We start from the raw sequence: 16005 nt of genomic DNA, 5'->3' as shown, positions 1-16005 counted from the left end.
TTTAATGCCCCTTGGAATTGACGTGGAGGTTGCAGTAGCTTAACAAGACAGTTTTAATGACACTTGGAAGAATGGTGGAGGTCGCATTAGCTTAACAAGACGGTTTTAATGCCCCTTGAAAGAGACGTGGAGGTTGCAGTTGCTTAACAAGACGGTATTAATGCCTCTTGGATGAGACATGGAGATCGTAGTAGCTTAACAAGACAGTTTAAATGCCCCATGGAAGAGACGTGGAGGTCGCAGTAGCTTAACAAGATGGTTTAAAAGCCCCTTGGAAGTGACGTGGAGGTTGCAGTAGCTTAACAAGATGGTTTAAATGCCTCTTGGATGAATGGTGGAGTTCGCAGTAGCTTAACAAGATGGTTTTAATGCCCCTTGAAAGAGACGTGGAGGTCACAGTTGCTTAACAAGACGGTATTAATGCCTCTTGGAAGAGACGTGGAGATCGTAGTAGCTTAACAAGACGGTTTAAATGCCCCATGGAAGAGACGTGGAGGTCGCAGTAGCTTAAGAAGACGGTTTAAATGCCCCTTGGAAGTGACGTGGAGGTTGCTGTAGCTTAACAAGATGGTTTAAATGCCTCTTGGATGAATGGTGGAGGTCGCAGTAGCTTAACAAGACGGTTTTAATGCCCCTTGGATGAGATGTGGAGGTCGCAGTAGCTTAGCAAGACAGTTTTAATGCCCCTTACAAGAGCCATGCAGTACAGCATAATAAAAACATTATTCCCATTATTGGGGAGTGGGTCTCCCATAGTCTTTGCCTATTCCTTTCAAGCAAAAGCTGCCAAAAATTAGGACGGGGGAACTTGCAAAGCTGGCAACATGGACTACGCTCACCCTGGTGGTATAGTAGTGGTGGAGGCTGAGGATAAGGAGAAGAGCAAAATACAGCCGAAATGAGGAAGCGTATACCCATGTGTGGGTGTGAAGCGGTGCATGGGAATACACCTCTCGAAATAACACAGTGGATTTGACTTTATGTTACTCCGCTGTCATTTGGTGGTGATGAGAGTCTGGCACAATCCAGCCATTGTTCATTTTGAGCAGCATTGTCAGTTGACAGGCGAGTGCGCTTATCAGTTATAATTCCCCCAGCGGCACTAAAAACACGCTCCGATAACACGCTAGCGGCAGGGCAGGCCTGGACCTATAAGGCGTACAGAGCGAGTTCATTCCAAGTGCCCAGCTTGGATACCCAATAATTAAAAGGCACAGAGGAATCACGGAGGATGCTGGTACGGTCGGCAAGGTACTCCCTCACCATCTTTTGAAACTTTCCACTCCTTGTGAGAGTACCCCGCTCCTCAGGGCCTATAAGCTTGGCGGGTCTCAGAAAACTGTCCCAGAATGGTGACAGTGTTCCCCTGCTGCTGCTGGATTGGAGTTGTGTCTCTCTCGCTTGTACGCCTTGGTTGGCCAACGAACTGTGACCTCTGCCGCTAGCGTGTTCACATGGTATTTTTTTTAACAGTTCTGCAGCAAGGGCCTTCTGGTACTGCCACATTTTTGTAGACCTCTCCACCTCAGCAATAAGAGAGTGAAAGTTGTTCTTGAAACGGGGTCTAAAAGTGTCACCAACCAGTAATGACTGTCACCCAACATTTTGACAACGCGAGGGTCACGGTTAAGGCAGCGTAACATAATGTCAGCCATGCATGCCAGACTGGTAACGGGCAAGACTTCCATGTCCTCACCAAGATGACGACTGACTATGCTCTCCTCCTCCTCCTCCTTCCCCCTGTCCTCAGGCCACCCACGCTGAACCGACTGTATGACAGTTGTACAGGTACTACCGTCTACAGCGCATGATACCAGCTCCTGTTCTTCCTCCTCCTCCTCCTGCTCTCCCTCATTGTCCCCCAATGCACATTGGGATGAGATTAGGCTGGGCTGTGTGTAATTTCCTGCCACAGCTTCTTGATCCATTTCATCATACTCTGGTTGCAATGCCCCCTCTTTAATTCTCTGCAGAGAGCATTGCAAAAGACAGACAAGTGAGATGCTGACGCTAATGATGGCGTCATCACCACTCACCATCTTAATGACCTCCTCAAAATTTTTAAGGATGGTACATATGTCAGACATCCAGGTCCACTCCTGAGGTCTTAAGTGTGGAGTCTGACCTGAATATCGACGGCCTTGTTTCAGCTGGTACTCCACAACTGCTCTCTTCTGCTCACAAATCCTTTGCAACATGTGGAGGGTACAGTTCCAATGTGTGGGGACATCACAAACCAGTCGGTGTGCTGGAAGCTGCAAACGCTGCTGCAACACAGCAAGAGCGGCGGAAGCTGTAGCCGACTTGCGAGAATGAGCTGACAGGCAGCGAACTTTGACGAGCAGATCTGGCAACTCGGGGTACGATTTAAGAAACTGCTGAACCACGAGGTTAAGCACATGAGCCAGGCATGGTACTTGTGTGATTTCGCCTCGCTTCAGAGCCGCCACCAGGTAAGGGCCATTGTCACACATGACCATGCTTGGTTGTAGGTTCAGCGGTCTCAGCCACAGATCTGCCTGCTCTTTCACAGCTGCACACAACTCACAAGCAGTGTGAGATTTATCACATAAGCTTATCAGTTTCAGCACAGCCTGTTGCCGCTTGGCTGAGGTAGTACTGCAGTGCTTCCAGCTTGTTACTGATGTGGTGATATCTGAGATGGAGGCTGAACATGAGGAGGAGGAGGAGGATGATGCACAGAAGCTGTACACTGTGGGGGCAACTCTGACTGACATAGGGCCCGCAATCCTCGGTGAGGGGAGGATGTGTTCCTTCCCAAGGTTCGACTGGGTCCCGGTTCCACTATGTTTACCCAGTGTGCTGTCAGGGAGATGTACCATCCCTGGCCACAAGCACTTGTCCACGTGTCCGTTGTCAGGTGAACTCTCCCAGTAACTGCATTGTGGAGGGCACGGCAGATGTTTTGGGACACGTGCTTGTGTAGTGCGGGGATGGCACACCGGGCAAAATAGTGTCGGCTGGGGACCGAGTACCGAAGGACGGCCACCGCCATAAGGTTGCGGAAGGATTCCGTCTCCACCATCCTAAAAGGCAGCATTTCCAACGCAAGCAGTCGTGAAATGTGCGAAATTAGGACTGTGGCCTGTGGGGCGTTGGCTTCGAATTTGCACTTTCGTTCAAAGGTCTGGGATATGCACAATTGAACGCTGCTGTGGGACGTGGACGTTGATGCTGCTTCTTGAGAAACTGCCATAACAAGTGAAGACTGAGAGGAGGGGGCATCTTTGCATGCAGTATGGACAGGGGATTGCCTAGCACACACAACAGGGGGTTCTATTACACGCACAACAGCGGAAGAAGCAGCGGTAACACCCGCTGACACTGGTCATGGACCCTGGGGTTCACCCCACAAAGTCTGTTGCTTTGCTGCCATGTGCCTGATCATGCTGGTGGTGGTCAGGCTGGTAGTTTTGTCACCCCTGCTGATGCTGGCATGGCAGGTGGTACAAATGGCCTTTTTGGGGTTATCAGCAGAGTCTTTAAAAAAATTCCAGACTCTGGAAGACCTACCGGTTTTACTGGCAACGTCCCTCGCGTTGTTGTTACGGGGAACGGTTGCCCGCCTTCTGTCTGCAGCCACCACACTGCTTCTTCCTGCCTGTTGGGGTACTCTGCCTCCCTCCCCCTGTGTGCTGCTGGCTTCGCTCTGCGTGTCCTCCTGCCACGTTGGGTCAGTTACTAGATCATCCACCACCTCCTCCTCTTCCACTTGCCGACCACGATCCTCCTCCTCACTTCGTGGCAATTGTGTCTCGTCATCGTTCACCTCTTGTGACAAATTGCCAGCGTCGACTTCCTCTGGCCGTGGCTGTTCAAATATTTGAGCATCGCTACATGGGATCTCCTCTTCCACCTCTTCAAGCAGAGCAGGCGAGAGGCACAAATATGGAAATGGACCAGTGAACAGCTCTTCAGAGGGTCCAACTGCGGGATCAGTTGCTGTCTAACGAAAATCGGCATGGTGGGAGGAAGGAGCATCAGGGTGAGGAGGAGTATGCGGTCGAGACTCACGGCTACTAAAAGTTGACCGTGTGGAAGACAGAACGGAGGTGGTGGTGCCCAGGTAAATGGAAGTATTATCTGCTATCCAATTAATAACCTGTTCACACTGATCAGTTCGAAATAGTAGTCTTGTTGTTGTGTGCTTCCCTAGTCATTCGGTCAAGAACTGGGAGCGAGAAGATGTGGCTGTTGGTTGAGGCACATTTTCACCTTGGCCATGGCCCCGTCCTCTACACGCACCATCACCAAAACGTCCAGTTCCACATCCCTTGCCACGCGCCTTGCCCATTGTAAATGAAGTAAAATAGCTTACTCTCGCACTATCAATGGTAAAAGGGTAATAAAAACTAGATTAGAACCGTGGAAGAGGAAAATCACAGTTATATTTTTCTGGCCTACACCAGAATCTTTCAAACAGATATATTTGTGTCTGAACAATCAGGGAGACACTATTACTGTTTTTCTTTACGGAAAATATACTAAAAGCTGGATAATACAGAGATCTGACCGTGGAACTGCAAAACCACAGTTATATTTTTACGGCCTACACCAGAGTCTTTCAAACAGATATATTTGTGTCTGAACAATCAGGGAGACACTATTACTGTTTTATTTTGCCGCAAAAAATGCCAAAAAAAGGATAATACAGAGATTTGACCTGTGGAACTGCAAAACCACAGTTATACTTTTCTGGCCTACACCACAATCTTTCAAACAGAATTATTTGTGTCTGAACAATTAGGGAGAAACTATTACTGTTTTTTTTTACAAAAAAAATACCAAAAGCTGGATACTACAGAGATTTGACCCGTGGAACTGCAAAACCACAGTTCTATTTTTCTGGCCTTCACCAGACTCTTTTAAACAGATATATTTGTGTCTGACCAGTCATGGAGACACTATTACTGTTTTTTTATGGCAAAAAATGCCAAAAAAATGATAATACAGAGATTTGACCTGTGGAACTGCAAAACCACAGTTATATTTTTCTGGCCTAGATCAGACTCTTTTAAACAGATATATTTCTGTCTGAACAGTCAGGGAGACACTATTACTGTTTTTTTTATGGCAAAAAATGCCAAAACAGGATAATACAGAGATTTGACCCGTGGAACTGCAAAACTACAGTTATATTTTTCTGGCCTGCACCAGACTCTTTTAAACAGATATATTTATGTCTGAACAATCAGAGAGACAGTATTACAGTTTTTTTACGGCAAAAAATGACAAAAAAAGGATAATACAGAGATTTGACCTGTGGAACTGCAAAACCACAGTTATACTTTTCTGGCCTACACCAGAATCTTTCAAAACAGATATATATGTGTCTGAACAATCAGGGAGACACTATTATTGTTTTTCTTTACGGAAAAAATACCAAAAGCTGGATAATACAGAGATTTCACCTGTGGAACTGCAAAATCACAGTTCTATTTTTCTGGCCTACACAAGAATCTTTCAAACAGATATATTTGTGTCTGAACAATCAGGGAGACACTATTACTGTTTTTTTTTACGGCAAAAAATGCCAAAAAAAGGATAATACAGAGATTTGACCTGTGGAATTGCAAAAGCACAGTTATACTTTTCTGGCCTACACCAGACTCTTTTCAACAGATATATTTGTGTCTGACCAGTCAGGGAGACACTATTACTGTGTTTTTTTATGGCAAAAATTGCCAAAAAAAGGATAATACAGAGATTTGACCCGTGGAACTGCAAAACCAAAGTTATATTTTTCTGGCCTACACCAGACTATTTTAAACTGATATATTTGTGTCTGACCAGTCAGGGAGACACTATTACAGTATTTTTTTTACTGCAAAATATGCCAAAAAAAAGGATAATACTGAGATTTGACCTGTAGAACTGCAAAACCACATTTATACTTTTCTGGCCTACACCAGACTCTTTTAAACAGATATATTTGTGTCTGAACAATCAGGGAGACACTATTACAGTATTTTTTTATGGCTAAAAATGCCAAAAACAGGATAATACAGAGATTTGACCCGTGGAACTGCAAAACCACAGTTATATTTTTCTAACCTACACCAGACTCTTTTAAACAGATATATTGGTGTCTGAACAGTCACAGACACACTCAATTTTTTTTTTTTTTGGGGGGGGGGGGATACCAAAAGGTTAATAAGACGCGTATTTGGACAGTCTGACTGAGGAAAAAAAAATACAGGATTTAGATGAAAAAAAAGGATTTTTCCTGGCCCCTGAGACCAGAGGATAAGTCTAGCTATTTGACAAGCAGGAGCACACAGGACTGTAATGCAGCGTTTGCTGGTATAACCCATCTCCTATACAGTCTGCCTGCCTGCCTGATATCGGGGATGGATATTAGTCCTGAGAAGGACTGTTTGTTTGATTTGGCAGGCTTTAGAGACCCTACACTACCTATTTTGCAGTATAAATCTCTCCCTAGGTCAGCAGCACTCTCCCTACGCTGTCTGATCTGGAGCGACTGTATCCAAGATGGCGGCGCCCAGTTTTAAATACTCGAGGTGACGCTGTGCGGCCAGCCAATCACTGTAATGCCCACAAACAACATGGCTGCGGCATTACAGTGACTGGCAATCCCTCCATGTTAATTGGCTCTGTAAAGAGCGCCAAACATGCAGGGCGGAGACCCGAGCTCCCGCCCTAGTAACCCGGAAATGCTCGGTGCTCGCCGAACATCCCGAGTAGTGAGATGCTCGGACGAGTACCGAGCAGTGTCGAGCATGCTCGCTCAACACTAATAGACTGTTCAGCTCCCAGAATGGAGACATGGGAGCAGCCAGTCCCGCCCATCTCTGCTTACTGCTTCTAAAAACCTGGACCAATGCTGCCCTATTAAAAAACCCTCTACGCACTAACAGTGCTGGAGCCTGCTTTCAAGATTTCATATCACTGAGGCTAGCCACCAGGGTGACATATATTTCCCGTACAGGACTTTACCACCTGTTTTTTTATACTACTTATATGTAATAAAGACCTATAATTACACCATACAATACAAGGCTCTCCTGAAAAATGTATTTAACCTACACAATAACAGGAACAAAAGAGACAAAAGTGCAATAAAATGTATTTTTATTGAAAGCACATATTGGAAAAATATGAAAAAAAATTAAAAAGTAGATGTTAAAGCAGAGGTGGGCTCCATTTGGGGTGCCTAAATGGTCAGATTAAAAAGTAGATATTAAAGCAGAGGTGGACTCCATTAGGGATGCCTAAATGGTAAAATTAGTTGCTAACATTCAGAATGCATATATTCCCGACCATTCCACACTTTATAAACATATCTAACAAGATTGTACAAAGAGGTAGGTGTCAGAATAGTAAATGTCAAATAACAATATTGTAAAGTTAGCCTGAAGGACTCAAAAACAACATGCTATTTAATAAGTCATATATAAAAGACACCATATTACAAAACAAATCCTCTAGGAATGATGAGACTTGAGTAGTTCCAATGAGAATTATGCATACATAAATGAACCAAAACCTTTTAAATAGATATTAAAGACATGATGTCGGTATAAAGATACATTTATGGGGTATGTCCCATATTGCATGCAATAATCTCACAGGATATACCCATGAGTATAAATAAATCTAGATGGACATATGGAGAAGTAGTAGCTAAGATAAAGCAGAAGTAAAAGAGACAAACCCAATGAGGAAGTCCAGCCAGAAGAACACCCCTGCTGCGCGTTTTGAGTTCAGCTTCTTCCGAGTTTTTGCAGTTACATACTTTACATACAGAAACAATGAAATTGTAGCAAGGCAGGGAACTCAAATTCCGGTGTCTCTCCTGCCTGTCCATTGGCCAGTGTTTTAGAGGCTAATATCTCTTTTTTCAAATATATATAATTGTATAACCAAAATAAATAATTTCTTAGAGTATTTCCAGTTTTACTTTCTTTCTTTCCCAATGAGCACAAAATCTGGTGAGAGATATCTACTGTGAGGGGAGATCTCATTCTATGCAGAATCAGAATGGCAAAGTGCAGCCTTATGCTCAGATCAGGCAGGATTTGACTGTTTTTCTGCTTTCTTTTGAATCACTGGTCCATAGAATACCAGCGGTGAATTAATTCTTTTATTTTTCTTTCTCATAAATTCCCCAAAAGAAAATCACAAACATTGTCATAGAAAATATTAAGAATTTCTCCCAAACCGCTCTTCCCCCCTCCCTTATTGACCATACGTCAGAGTAAAAGAAGCTCTCCATGCAAATTGCAACACATGCAGGAGAGGTGGCAAACTTTATTGTCCATTCAAATTAACATAAAATGTATTTCCTAATGGCACAGGCCCATGATAAATATATACATGAGTGAGGAGGATGCAGCTCCTGGCTTCAAAATGAATCTCTCTCACCTCCAGGGCATCCCCATTTGCTCACCATAAATCTGCAGTCTGGCCGGCACTGACACGAAATATGGAATATCGGAAGTTATATACTTCCAATAATAATGAGACACAGAGTCAGCTAAGGAACAATACACACAATTTTCCCAATCTGTGAGCCCTTCTGGTGAGCAATAATGCAAAAGTACACAGATAACTAACAGCAGTCACTTCATGTCCAGTCTCTAAAGAAAGGTAAATTTGTAATAAAACATATGGTATCACTTGCAAGCTTCTGCAATCAACCCATGAGGAGTTATTGTAGAAGTTAGAGTTTTTAATAAAAATATGAAGTGTGGAGCCCCACCCACGTGAGGTCATCACAAGGGGGGTTTGTGGGCAGGTCCCACTTTGGCATTAAAGACCCAGCTGAAGATGGGTCCATACTCTTGTTGGAAGTTACATATTTATGTGTAGCACGGGTACTATTCGATGGCGGCCATGACTTGGAGTGCTTCCCTCCAGCTAAACTGAATCGTCTCTGCAATCTTTATAGTAAGTTCTTCTTTAATCCCATTTATTTTGTGCAGCTGTATATTCTGTACTGTATTGTCTCCTTTGGTAAAACCTTTTGTATATTTTTCATAAATACTGCCTCTCTTTTGGATTAAAAAAAAAAAATAAATAATAGTCCTGTCCTATTTGCTCAAGAAATCGCAGTGGATCGTCTCTGTGAGTAATCAGGATCATGTGAATCCCTGACAAACATCATAAATTAATTATCCACTGCCAATCAATGTATGCTAATTAAGCAAAATATTTTCTCACCTCCAACCAAGCCTAAACCTTATTTCATACACATTATTTTTCTATATCAGAAATGTAACAAGATGTAAAATTCATCCCACATTAAAAAGCAGGATACAGCTGTTTCTTAAGGGTTAATCAACAAAAGAATGTATAGTAAAGAAGTACGGCACTCCTTGCATTGGTTGGTGCTCGGAGAGAGTCCCAATCCTTACCTATATGGAATAAAGAATTCGGCACTCAAAATAGCAAGTTGTGAAGAAGTTCCTTTCAATAGTGTGGTACAAAATCATTGTCTATTTCACCTCCTGCCATGGCTACGCACTTCAGTGTATGTTTGATAAAGGTCTGCTTGACTGAAGCATAGCTGACTTTTACACTGATTTTGGACCATGCTAGTAAAAGGAACTTCTTCACAACTTGTCATTTTGTGTGCCAAATTTTTTATTCTATAATCCACAAGAGGAGCTTGTAAAAGTGTTAATATTTTAGAGGAGGATGTAGCTACTTTTGTAAAGGGTTAATCCAAGTCTCCCACTACACATACACAGAGTGAATAGAAGCTGTTATACATGTACCTTTGGTGTTACTTTTTCTAATTTCCTCCTTCTCCTCCTGCTGTTCCACAATACACAGGAATCCATCTTACATCTCATCTTACATAATCACTTAAATCATCATCAGCATAATCATCATCATCGTAGATCTTATCTGTGCTTACATGCTGTATTTTCACTGCCTACCCCTCCATACAATGGTATCTTAGAAGCAGGAAGTCTCAAACATCTGTCAAATAGTGAGACAGTGGAGAGTCAACAACAAGGGCAAGAGCTTACAGTACATCACTAAGTCAGACAGGGTTATTTTTTCTAATTATTATAAATACTTGGGAATGGTTTTATATTTCAGCCTCCTATTACTTCATGAAGTTTTCACGAAAGTGATCTTTTCTTTAAGACTATTCCAATGTTTAGCCAACTTCACGTTTGATATTTTGATGGTAGAAGGACGTTCCTTGGCATAGGTTATGTTTCTTTTTAACAAAAAAGTAATGATTTTTTTTTGTTATTTGACTACAGATAACCCTCCACATCCCATTTTGATCTTTCCCAATCAGACCATCCCAGAAGCTACAGACGTTACTCTGAAATGTTCAACAGTCTACACATGTCCATCAGATCCTCCGGATCTGGTGTGGTCTTCTCTTGAAGGAGAAGTCAATGTAATGTGCAGTTATGAAGGTGCTGGAGTTTGGAAAGTGGAATCTAAGCAAGTCATTAATATGTCCAGAAAACATGATGGGATGTCCATTAGCTGCCATGCAAACTATTCTTCAGGAACAAAGTCGCAAGTCATGAGAGGGAACCTGAGCATCATCTGTAAGTCGAAATTGAAAAACATGTTAAAAGTGATCTGCAATTGATGTACCAATGAAGCAGATCATGGGGCCCCTGGAGAGGGGAGGGCAAATCGTGTTGACTAAATCCCCATTTTTAATGAGCTCTTAATTGACTAACTTCTAGTAAAGTCATTGGATGCTCATTGGAAAATTTCAAGTTGCACCGTTGTAAAATTGCTGAATTTGTCAAGGTGTCATGTTAATTGAGTGTCTTTATTACATTAGCCCATCTACCCAAAGTTTAGCCTTAAAGCCATTAAGAAATCTGCTCGGCTCCTCCTGCTCTCACGTCTCCCTCAGATACGATTCAATGCACAACATGAGAAGTTCCTTTTAAATGTTTTTTCTAATTAGATAATATACCTTTTTTATGGAAGCTGGTGGATCTAGTTGGATGGATCAAGTGGTGATGGAAATTTTGGCCTATCAGACGTTACCCCAACTGTGAGTGAAATGCAGTATTACATGGTAATCGAAGTTAAAAAGGACTTGTTACCAAGTCAAAAATGGACAATTTTTCCTCTTATTTTCTTCATTATTACCATGCCCCTTTGGTAAAGAGTTGACAGTAAAAATTGCACTAACTCTATGTCGAATTAAAAAGCAAGCTAACTGAATACTCTGGGGAGCAGCGAGAATAAAATGAAAGCACAAAAGCACATTTGACCCGGTGACACATCCTATTTAAAGTAAAAATTGGGTTTGTTGCTTTTAACCATCCAATCATATTATCCTATTTTGTTAGCTAAAAACCTTTGTAGATTCCAAACCTTGTAATCTTGTGATAGACAAAGAGGCCGGGATAGTCTGCAGAAGTGTGCAGAGGTTACAAGGTCACTTTTGTTTTACCAAACTTTGTATAAAAATAAAAGTACAAATTTAATCAAAAAAACTTTATAATATCCTATCAATTAAATATGTTTCTTTTTCTCCACTCATAAGCCACTTCCCCCACCTTCTGAATTTATTATTGAACCTGAAAAACTATTTAAATAGTTCTTGCCTAAGACTAGGAAGACTGCGGGTTTCCGAAGGGATTAGATTTCCCTATACTGAAGTCAAGAAAGAATCGATGAAAAAGTAGAATGGATGAATGAATGCTTCTTTTAGTGTTATATATCATCTTAAAGCTGGATGCACAGCTACACGGTTCAGTATTGCATTCTAATTGTCTCCTTGCTTCTACATTTGAGAGAGAGATAAAGAAAGACAGGAGAGCCAGAATTACTCATGTCTGTGTGCTGTGTCTGGGAGATAGCATAGCCTCTTGTCACCACACACTAGCTCAGAGATAAGTGAAAATTAGAGATAAAGTCTACAGAGGAGAAAACAGAATAAGTGAACAGATAGTCAGATATAGTGTTATTTGTCATCTACAAGTCACCTGTATGTATTCTGGAGGAAATCTGGGTGTTGTAAAGACTTACAATATATCCTCCCCCTGATGAAATAATGAGGGCTGAAAATAATTCATGTATATTTTTCCATATCTTTTGATATCTTGTATTATTTTACACATCCATTGTGTATTAACTTATTTATTCTCACTATAAAACTCATGACACTCTCTATAATTCATACAATCTTTTTAACCCCTTAACATAAAATGACCTATAGTCACTTCAGCATTAGGTTATGAAGGTGAATCAGGAGCTAAACTAACTTTACAAGTGGTAAATTGTGCCTAAAAGCAGCGAATGGAGATGAGTTTTGATTGCTGCTGCCAACTGTTAATATGCTGCTGTCAATATCCTTTTTTTTGCTTATATGGTAGGATTGCCAGTGCTTGTGTGCATTAGATCCCATTGGTCCCTCATTGTGCCATTGTTTGGTACCAAAGGAGACAGTCATTTTAACTATATACTATGGTATTGCAGTATATGGTTTAAGCAATGAAGCTATCAAAGGTTCAAAACCCCGAAGAGGACAAAAATGTTATAAAAAATGTGAAAAAAATTGTAAATTAAAAAAATACAGTACAGACCAAAGGTTTGGACACACCATCTCATGTAAAGATTTGTCTGTATTTTCATGACTTTGAAAATTGTACATTCACACTGAAGGCATCAAAACTATGAAATAACACATGTGGAATTATATACTTAACAAAAAAGTGTGAAACAACTGAAAATAAGTCTTATATTCTAGGTTTTTCAATGTAGCCACCTTTTGCTTTGATGACTGCTTTGCACACTCTTGGCATTCTCTTGATGAGCTTCAACAGGTAGTCACTGGAAATGGTTTTCACTTCACAGGTGTGCCCTGTCAGGTTTAATAAGTGGGATTTCTTGCCTTATAAATGGGGTTGGGACCATCAGTTGTGTTGTGCAGAAGTCAGGTGGATACACAGCTGATAGTCCTACTGAATAGACTGTTAGAATTTGTATTATGGCAAGAAAAAAGCAGCTAAGTAAAGAAAAACAAGTGGCCATCATTGCTTTAAGAAATTAATGTCAGTCAGTCCGAAAAATTGGGCAAACTTTGAAAGAGTCCCCAAGTGCAGTTGCAAAAACCATCAAGAGCTACAAAGAAACTGGCTCACATGAGGACCACCCCAGGAAAGGAAGACCAAGAGTCACCTCTGCTTCTGCGGATAAGTTTATCTGAGTCATCAGCCTCAGAAATTGCAGGTTAACAGCAGCTCAGATTAGAGACCAGGATAATGCCACACAGAGTTCTAGCAGCAGACACATCTCTACAACAACTGTTAAGAGGAGACTTTGTGCAACAGGCCTTCATGGTAAAATAGCTGCTAGGAAACCACTGCTAAGGACATGCAACAAGCAGAAGAGACTTGTTTGGGCTAAAGAACACAAGGAATGGACCTTAGACCAGTGGAAATCTGTGCTTTGGTCTGATGAGTACAAATTTGAGATCTTTGGTTCCAACCACCATGTCTTTGTGCGACGCAGTAAAGGTGAATGGATGGACTCAATATGCCTGGTTCCCACCGTGAAGCATGGAGGAGGTGTGATGGTGTGGGGGTGCTTTGCTGGTGACACTGTTGGGGATTTATTCAAAATTGAAGGCATACTGAACCAACATGGCTACCACAGCATTTTACCGCGGCATGCTATTCCATCCGGTTTGCGTTTGGTTGGACCATCATTTATTTTTCAACAGGACAATGACCCCAAACACACCTCTAGGCTGTGTAAGGGCTATTTGATCAAGAAGGAGAGTGATGGGGTGCTACGCCAGATGACCTGGCCTCCACGGTCACCAGACCTGAACCCAATCGAGATGGTTTGGGGTGAGCTGGACCGCAGAGTGAAGGCAAAAGGGCCAGCAAGTCCTAAGCATCTCTGGGAACTCCTTCAAGATTGTTGGAAGACCATTTCCGGTGTCTACCTCTTGAAGCTCATCAAGAGAATGGCAAGAGTGTGCAAAGCAGTCCTCAAGCAAAAGGTGGCTACTTTGAAGAACCTAGAATATAAGACATATTTTCAGTAGAGATGAGCGGTGTTCGAATCGAACTGTTCGCCAATCTCAAATTCGAGCTGTTTTGGGCGGTGTTCGAGCCGTTCGAGGAACCCGAACGATTTGAAAAAAATCCGGCTGTTCGAGGTTATGTTCGATAACTGTTCGTGCACCCGAATCGTAACTGGATTTTTCACAGTAATGCTGATAATCAATGTTTTTACACAGTTTGAGTGTACAGCGGGGCGGGGGGAGGGGCATGGGATGGATCTCTGCAGAAATAATGAAGATCTCCATTTTTTTTTCTCTTTCCCACATTTACAGTGGGGAGGTGCAATCTGTCAGCCTATCAGTAGCGCACACACGGAGCGAAGTGCTTTTTTTTACACAAGCAAGGGCATGTGTCATTGGCTGTGTATGTCACATGTCCTTGCCCTATAAGACCCAGCCATTTTCCCCGTCGCCACCATTTTCTCACTGCTGCTGCTGAGTGTTAGACGGCACTGCTGCTGCTGATAGTGCTATATTGTGTAACAGAATTGCAAGCGAATTTTCTCTTAAATAGACAGAAAGGTTTAGGGAGTAGGGATTAGTTTGTAATTGCAGCCCTTTTGAGGGCTAGGTTACAGCAGTTCCTATCACTTTTAGCAGGCAGGTCTGTGCTCTTAAATCGACAGATAGGTTGGGAGTAGTGACTAGTTGTAATCCAGCCCTTTTGCGGGCTAGGTTACATCAGTTCTTTTCACTTTTTGCCAGGCAGGTCTGTTTTAGTGCTGTGCAAGTGTTTTTCAAAGCATTTGGCTAAATCTAGCTAAGCAAATCCTTTTGGGCCTCTTGCAGTGTGTGTTAGTCAGTGGAGTAGCAGATCTGTGTTGCAAGATATACCACCTGTGTATGTAATACAAATTTTTTACTGCACCTAGCCAAGTAAAACCTTTAGGTCCTGTAGCAGTGTGTGGTACTCAATCTATTAGGCCATCTATACCAAGCTCCACCAGCTTTGAAATTAATAATAATTTTTAGCTGCATCTAGACCGGAAAATAATTTTGGGCATAGTAGCAGTGTGTGTCACTCATTGTATTAGACCATCTATACCAAGCTCCACCAGATTTAATAATAATTCTTAGCTACATCTTGCCTGTAAAATAATTTTGGGCATATTAGCAGTGTGTGGTATTCATTCTATTAGGCCATCTATACTAAGCTCCACCAGCTTTCAAATTACTAATAATTTTTAGCTGCATCTTGCCTGGAAAATAATTTTGGGCATAGAAGCAGTGTATGGCACTCATTGTATTAGGCCATCTAAACCAAGCTCCACCAGCTTTCAAATTAATAATATTTTTTAGCGCATCTTGCCTGTAAAATAATTTTGGGCATGTTAGCAGTGTGTGGTACTCATTCTATTAGGCCATCTATACTAAGCTCCACCAGCTTTCAATTTACTAATAATTTTTAGCTGCATCTTGCCTGGAAAATAATTTTAGGCATAGTAGCAGTCTGTGGTACTCATTGTACTAGGCCATCTATACCAAGCTCCACCAGCTTTCAAATTAATAATAATTTTTAGAGCATCTTGCCTGTAAAATAATTTTGGGCAGATTAGCAGTGTGTGGTACTCATTCTATTAGGCCATCTATACTAAGCTACACCAGCTTTCAATTTACTAATAATTTTTAGCTGCATCTTGCCTGGAAAATAATTCTTGGCATAGTAGCAGTCTGTGGTACTCATTGTATTAGGCCATCTATACCAAGCTCCACCAGCTTTGAAATTAATAATAATTTTTAGCTGCATCTTGCCTGTAGAATAATTTTGGGCATATTAGCAGTGTGTGGTACTCATTCTATTAGGCCATTTTTACTAAGCTCCACCAGCTTTCAAATTACTAATAATTTTTAGCTGCATCTTGCCTGTAAAATTATTTTGGGCATAGTATCAGTTTGTGGAACCCATTGTATGAGGCCATCTATACCAAGCTCCAGCAGCTTTGAAATTACTA

General features: G+C 41.8%; 1 protein-coding gene across 5 annotated transcripts in view; it reads left to right on the top strand.

Annotated features, from left to right (window-relative positions):
• Positions 1–16005, top strand: part of LOC141173011 (myelin-associated glycoprotein-like) — a 99249-nt gene that overhangs the window by 55116 nt on the left and 28128 nt on the right. For all 5 annotated transcript variants that reach the window (XM_073657630.1, XM_073657634.1, XM_073657633.1 and 2 more), the window contains exon 4: positions 10263–10562. In XM_073657630.1, coding sequence (XP_073513731.1) covers positions 10263–10562 — 300 coding nt within the window. The remainder of the gene's footprint in view (positions 1–10262; positions 10563–16005) is intronic.

This window comes from Phyllobates terribilis, unplaced genomic scaffold, assembly GCF_046119375.1.
Source record: "Phyllobates terribilis strain yellow unplaced genomic scaffold, ASM4611937v1 Scaffold_12__6_contigs__length_324123572, whole genome shotgun sequence".
In the NCBI taxonomy this organism is placed as follows: domain Eukaryota; kingdom Metazoa; phylum Chordata; class Amphibia; order Anura; family Dendrobatidae; genus Phyllobates; species Phyllobates terribilis.
The sequence above is the reverse complement of the archived record's forward strand: the minus strand, read 5'-3'. Positions and strand labels throughout refer to the sequence as shown.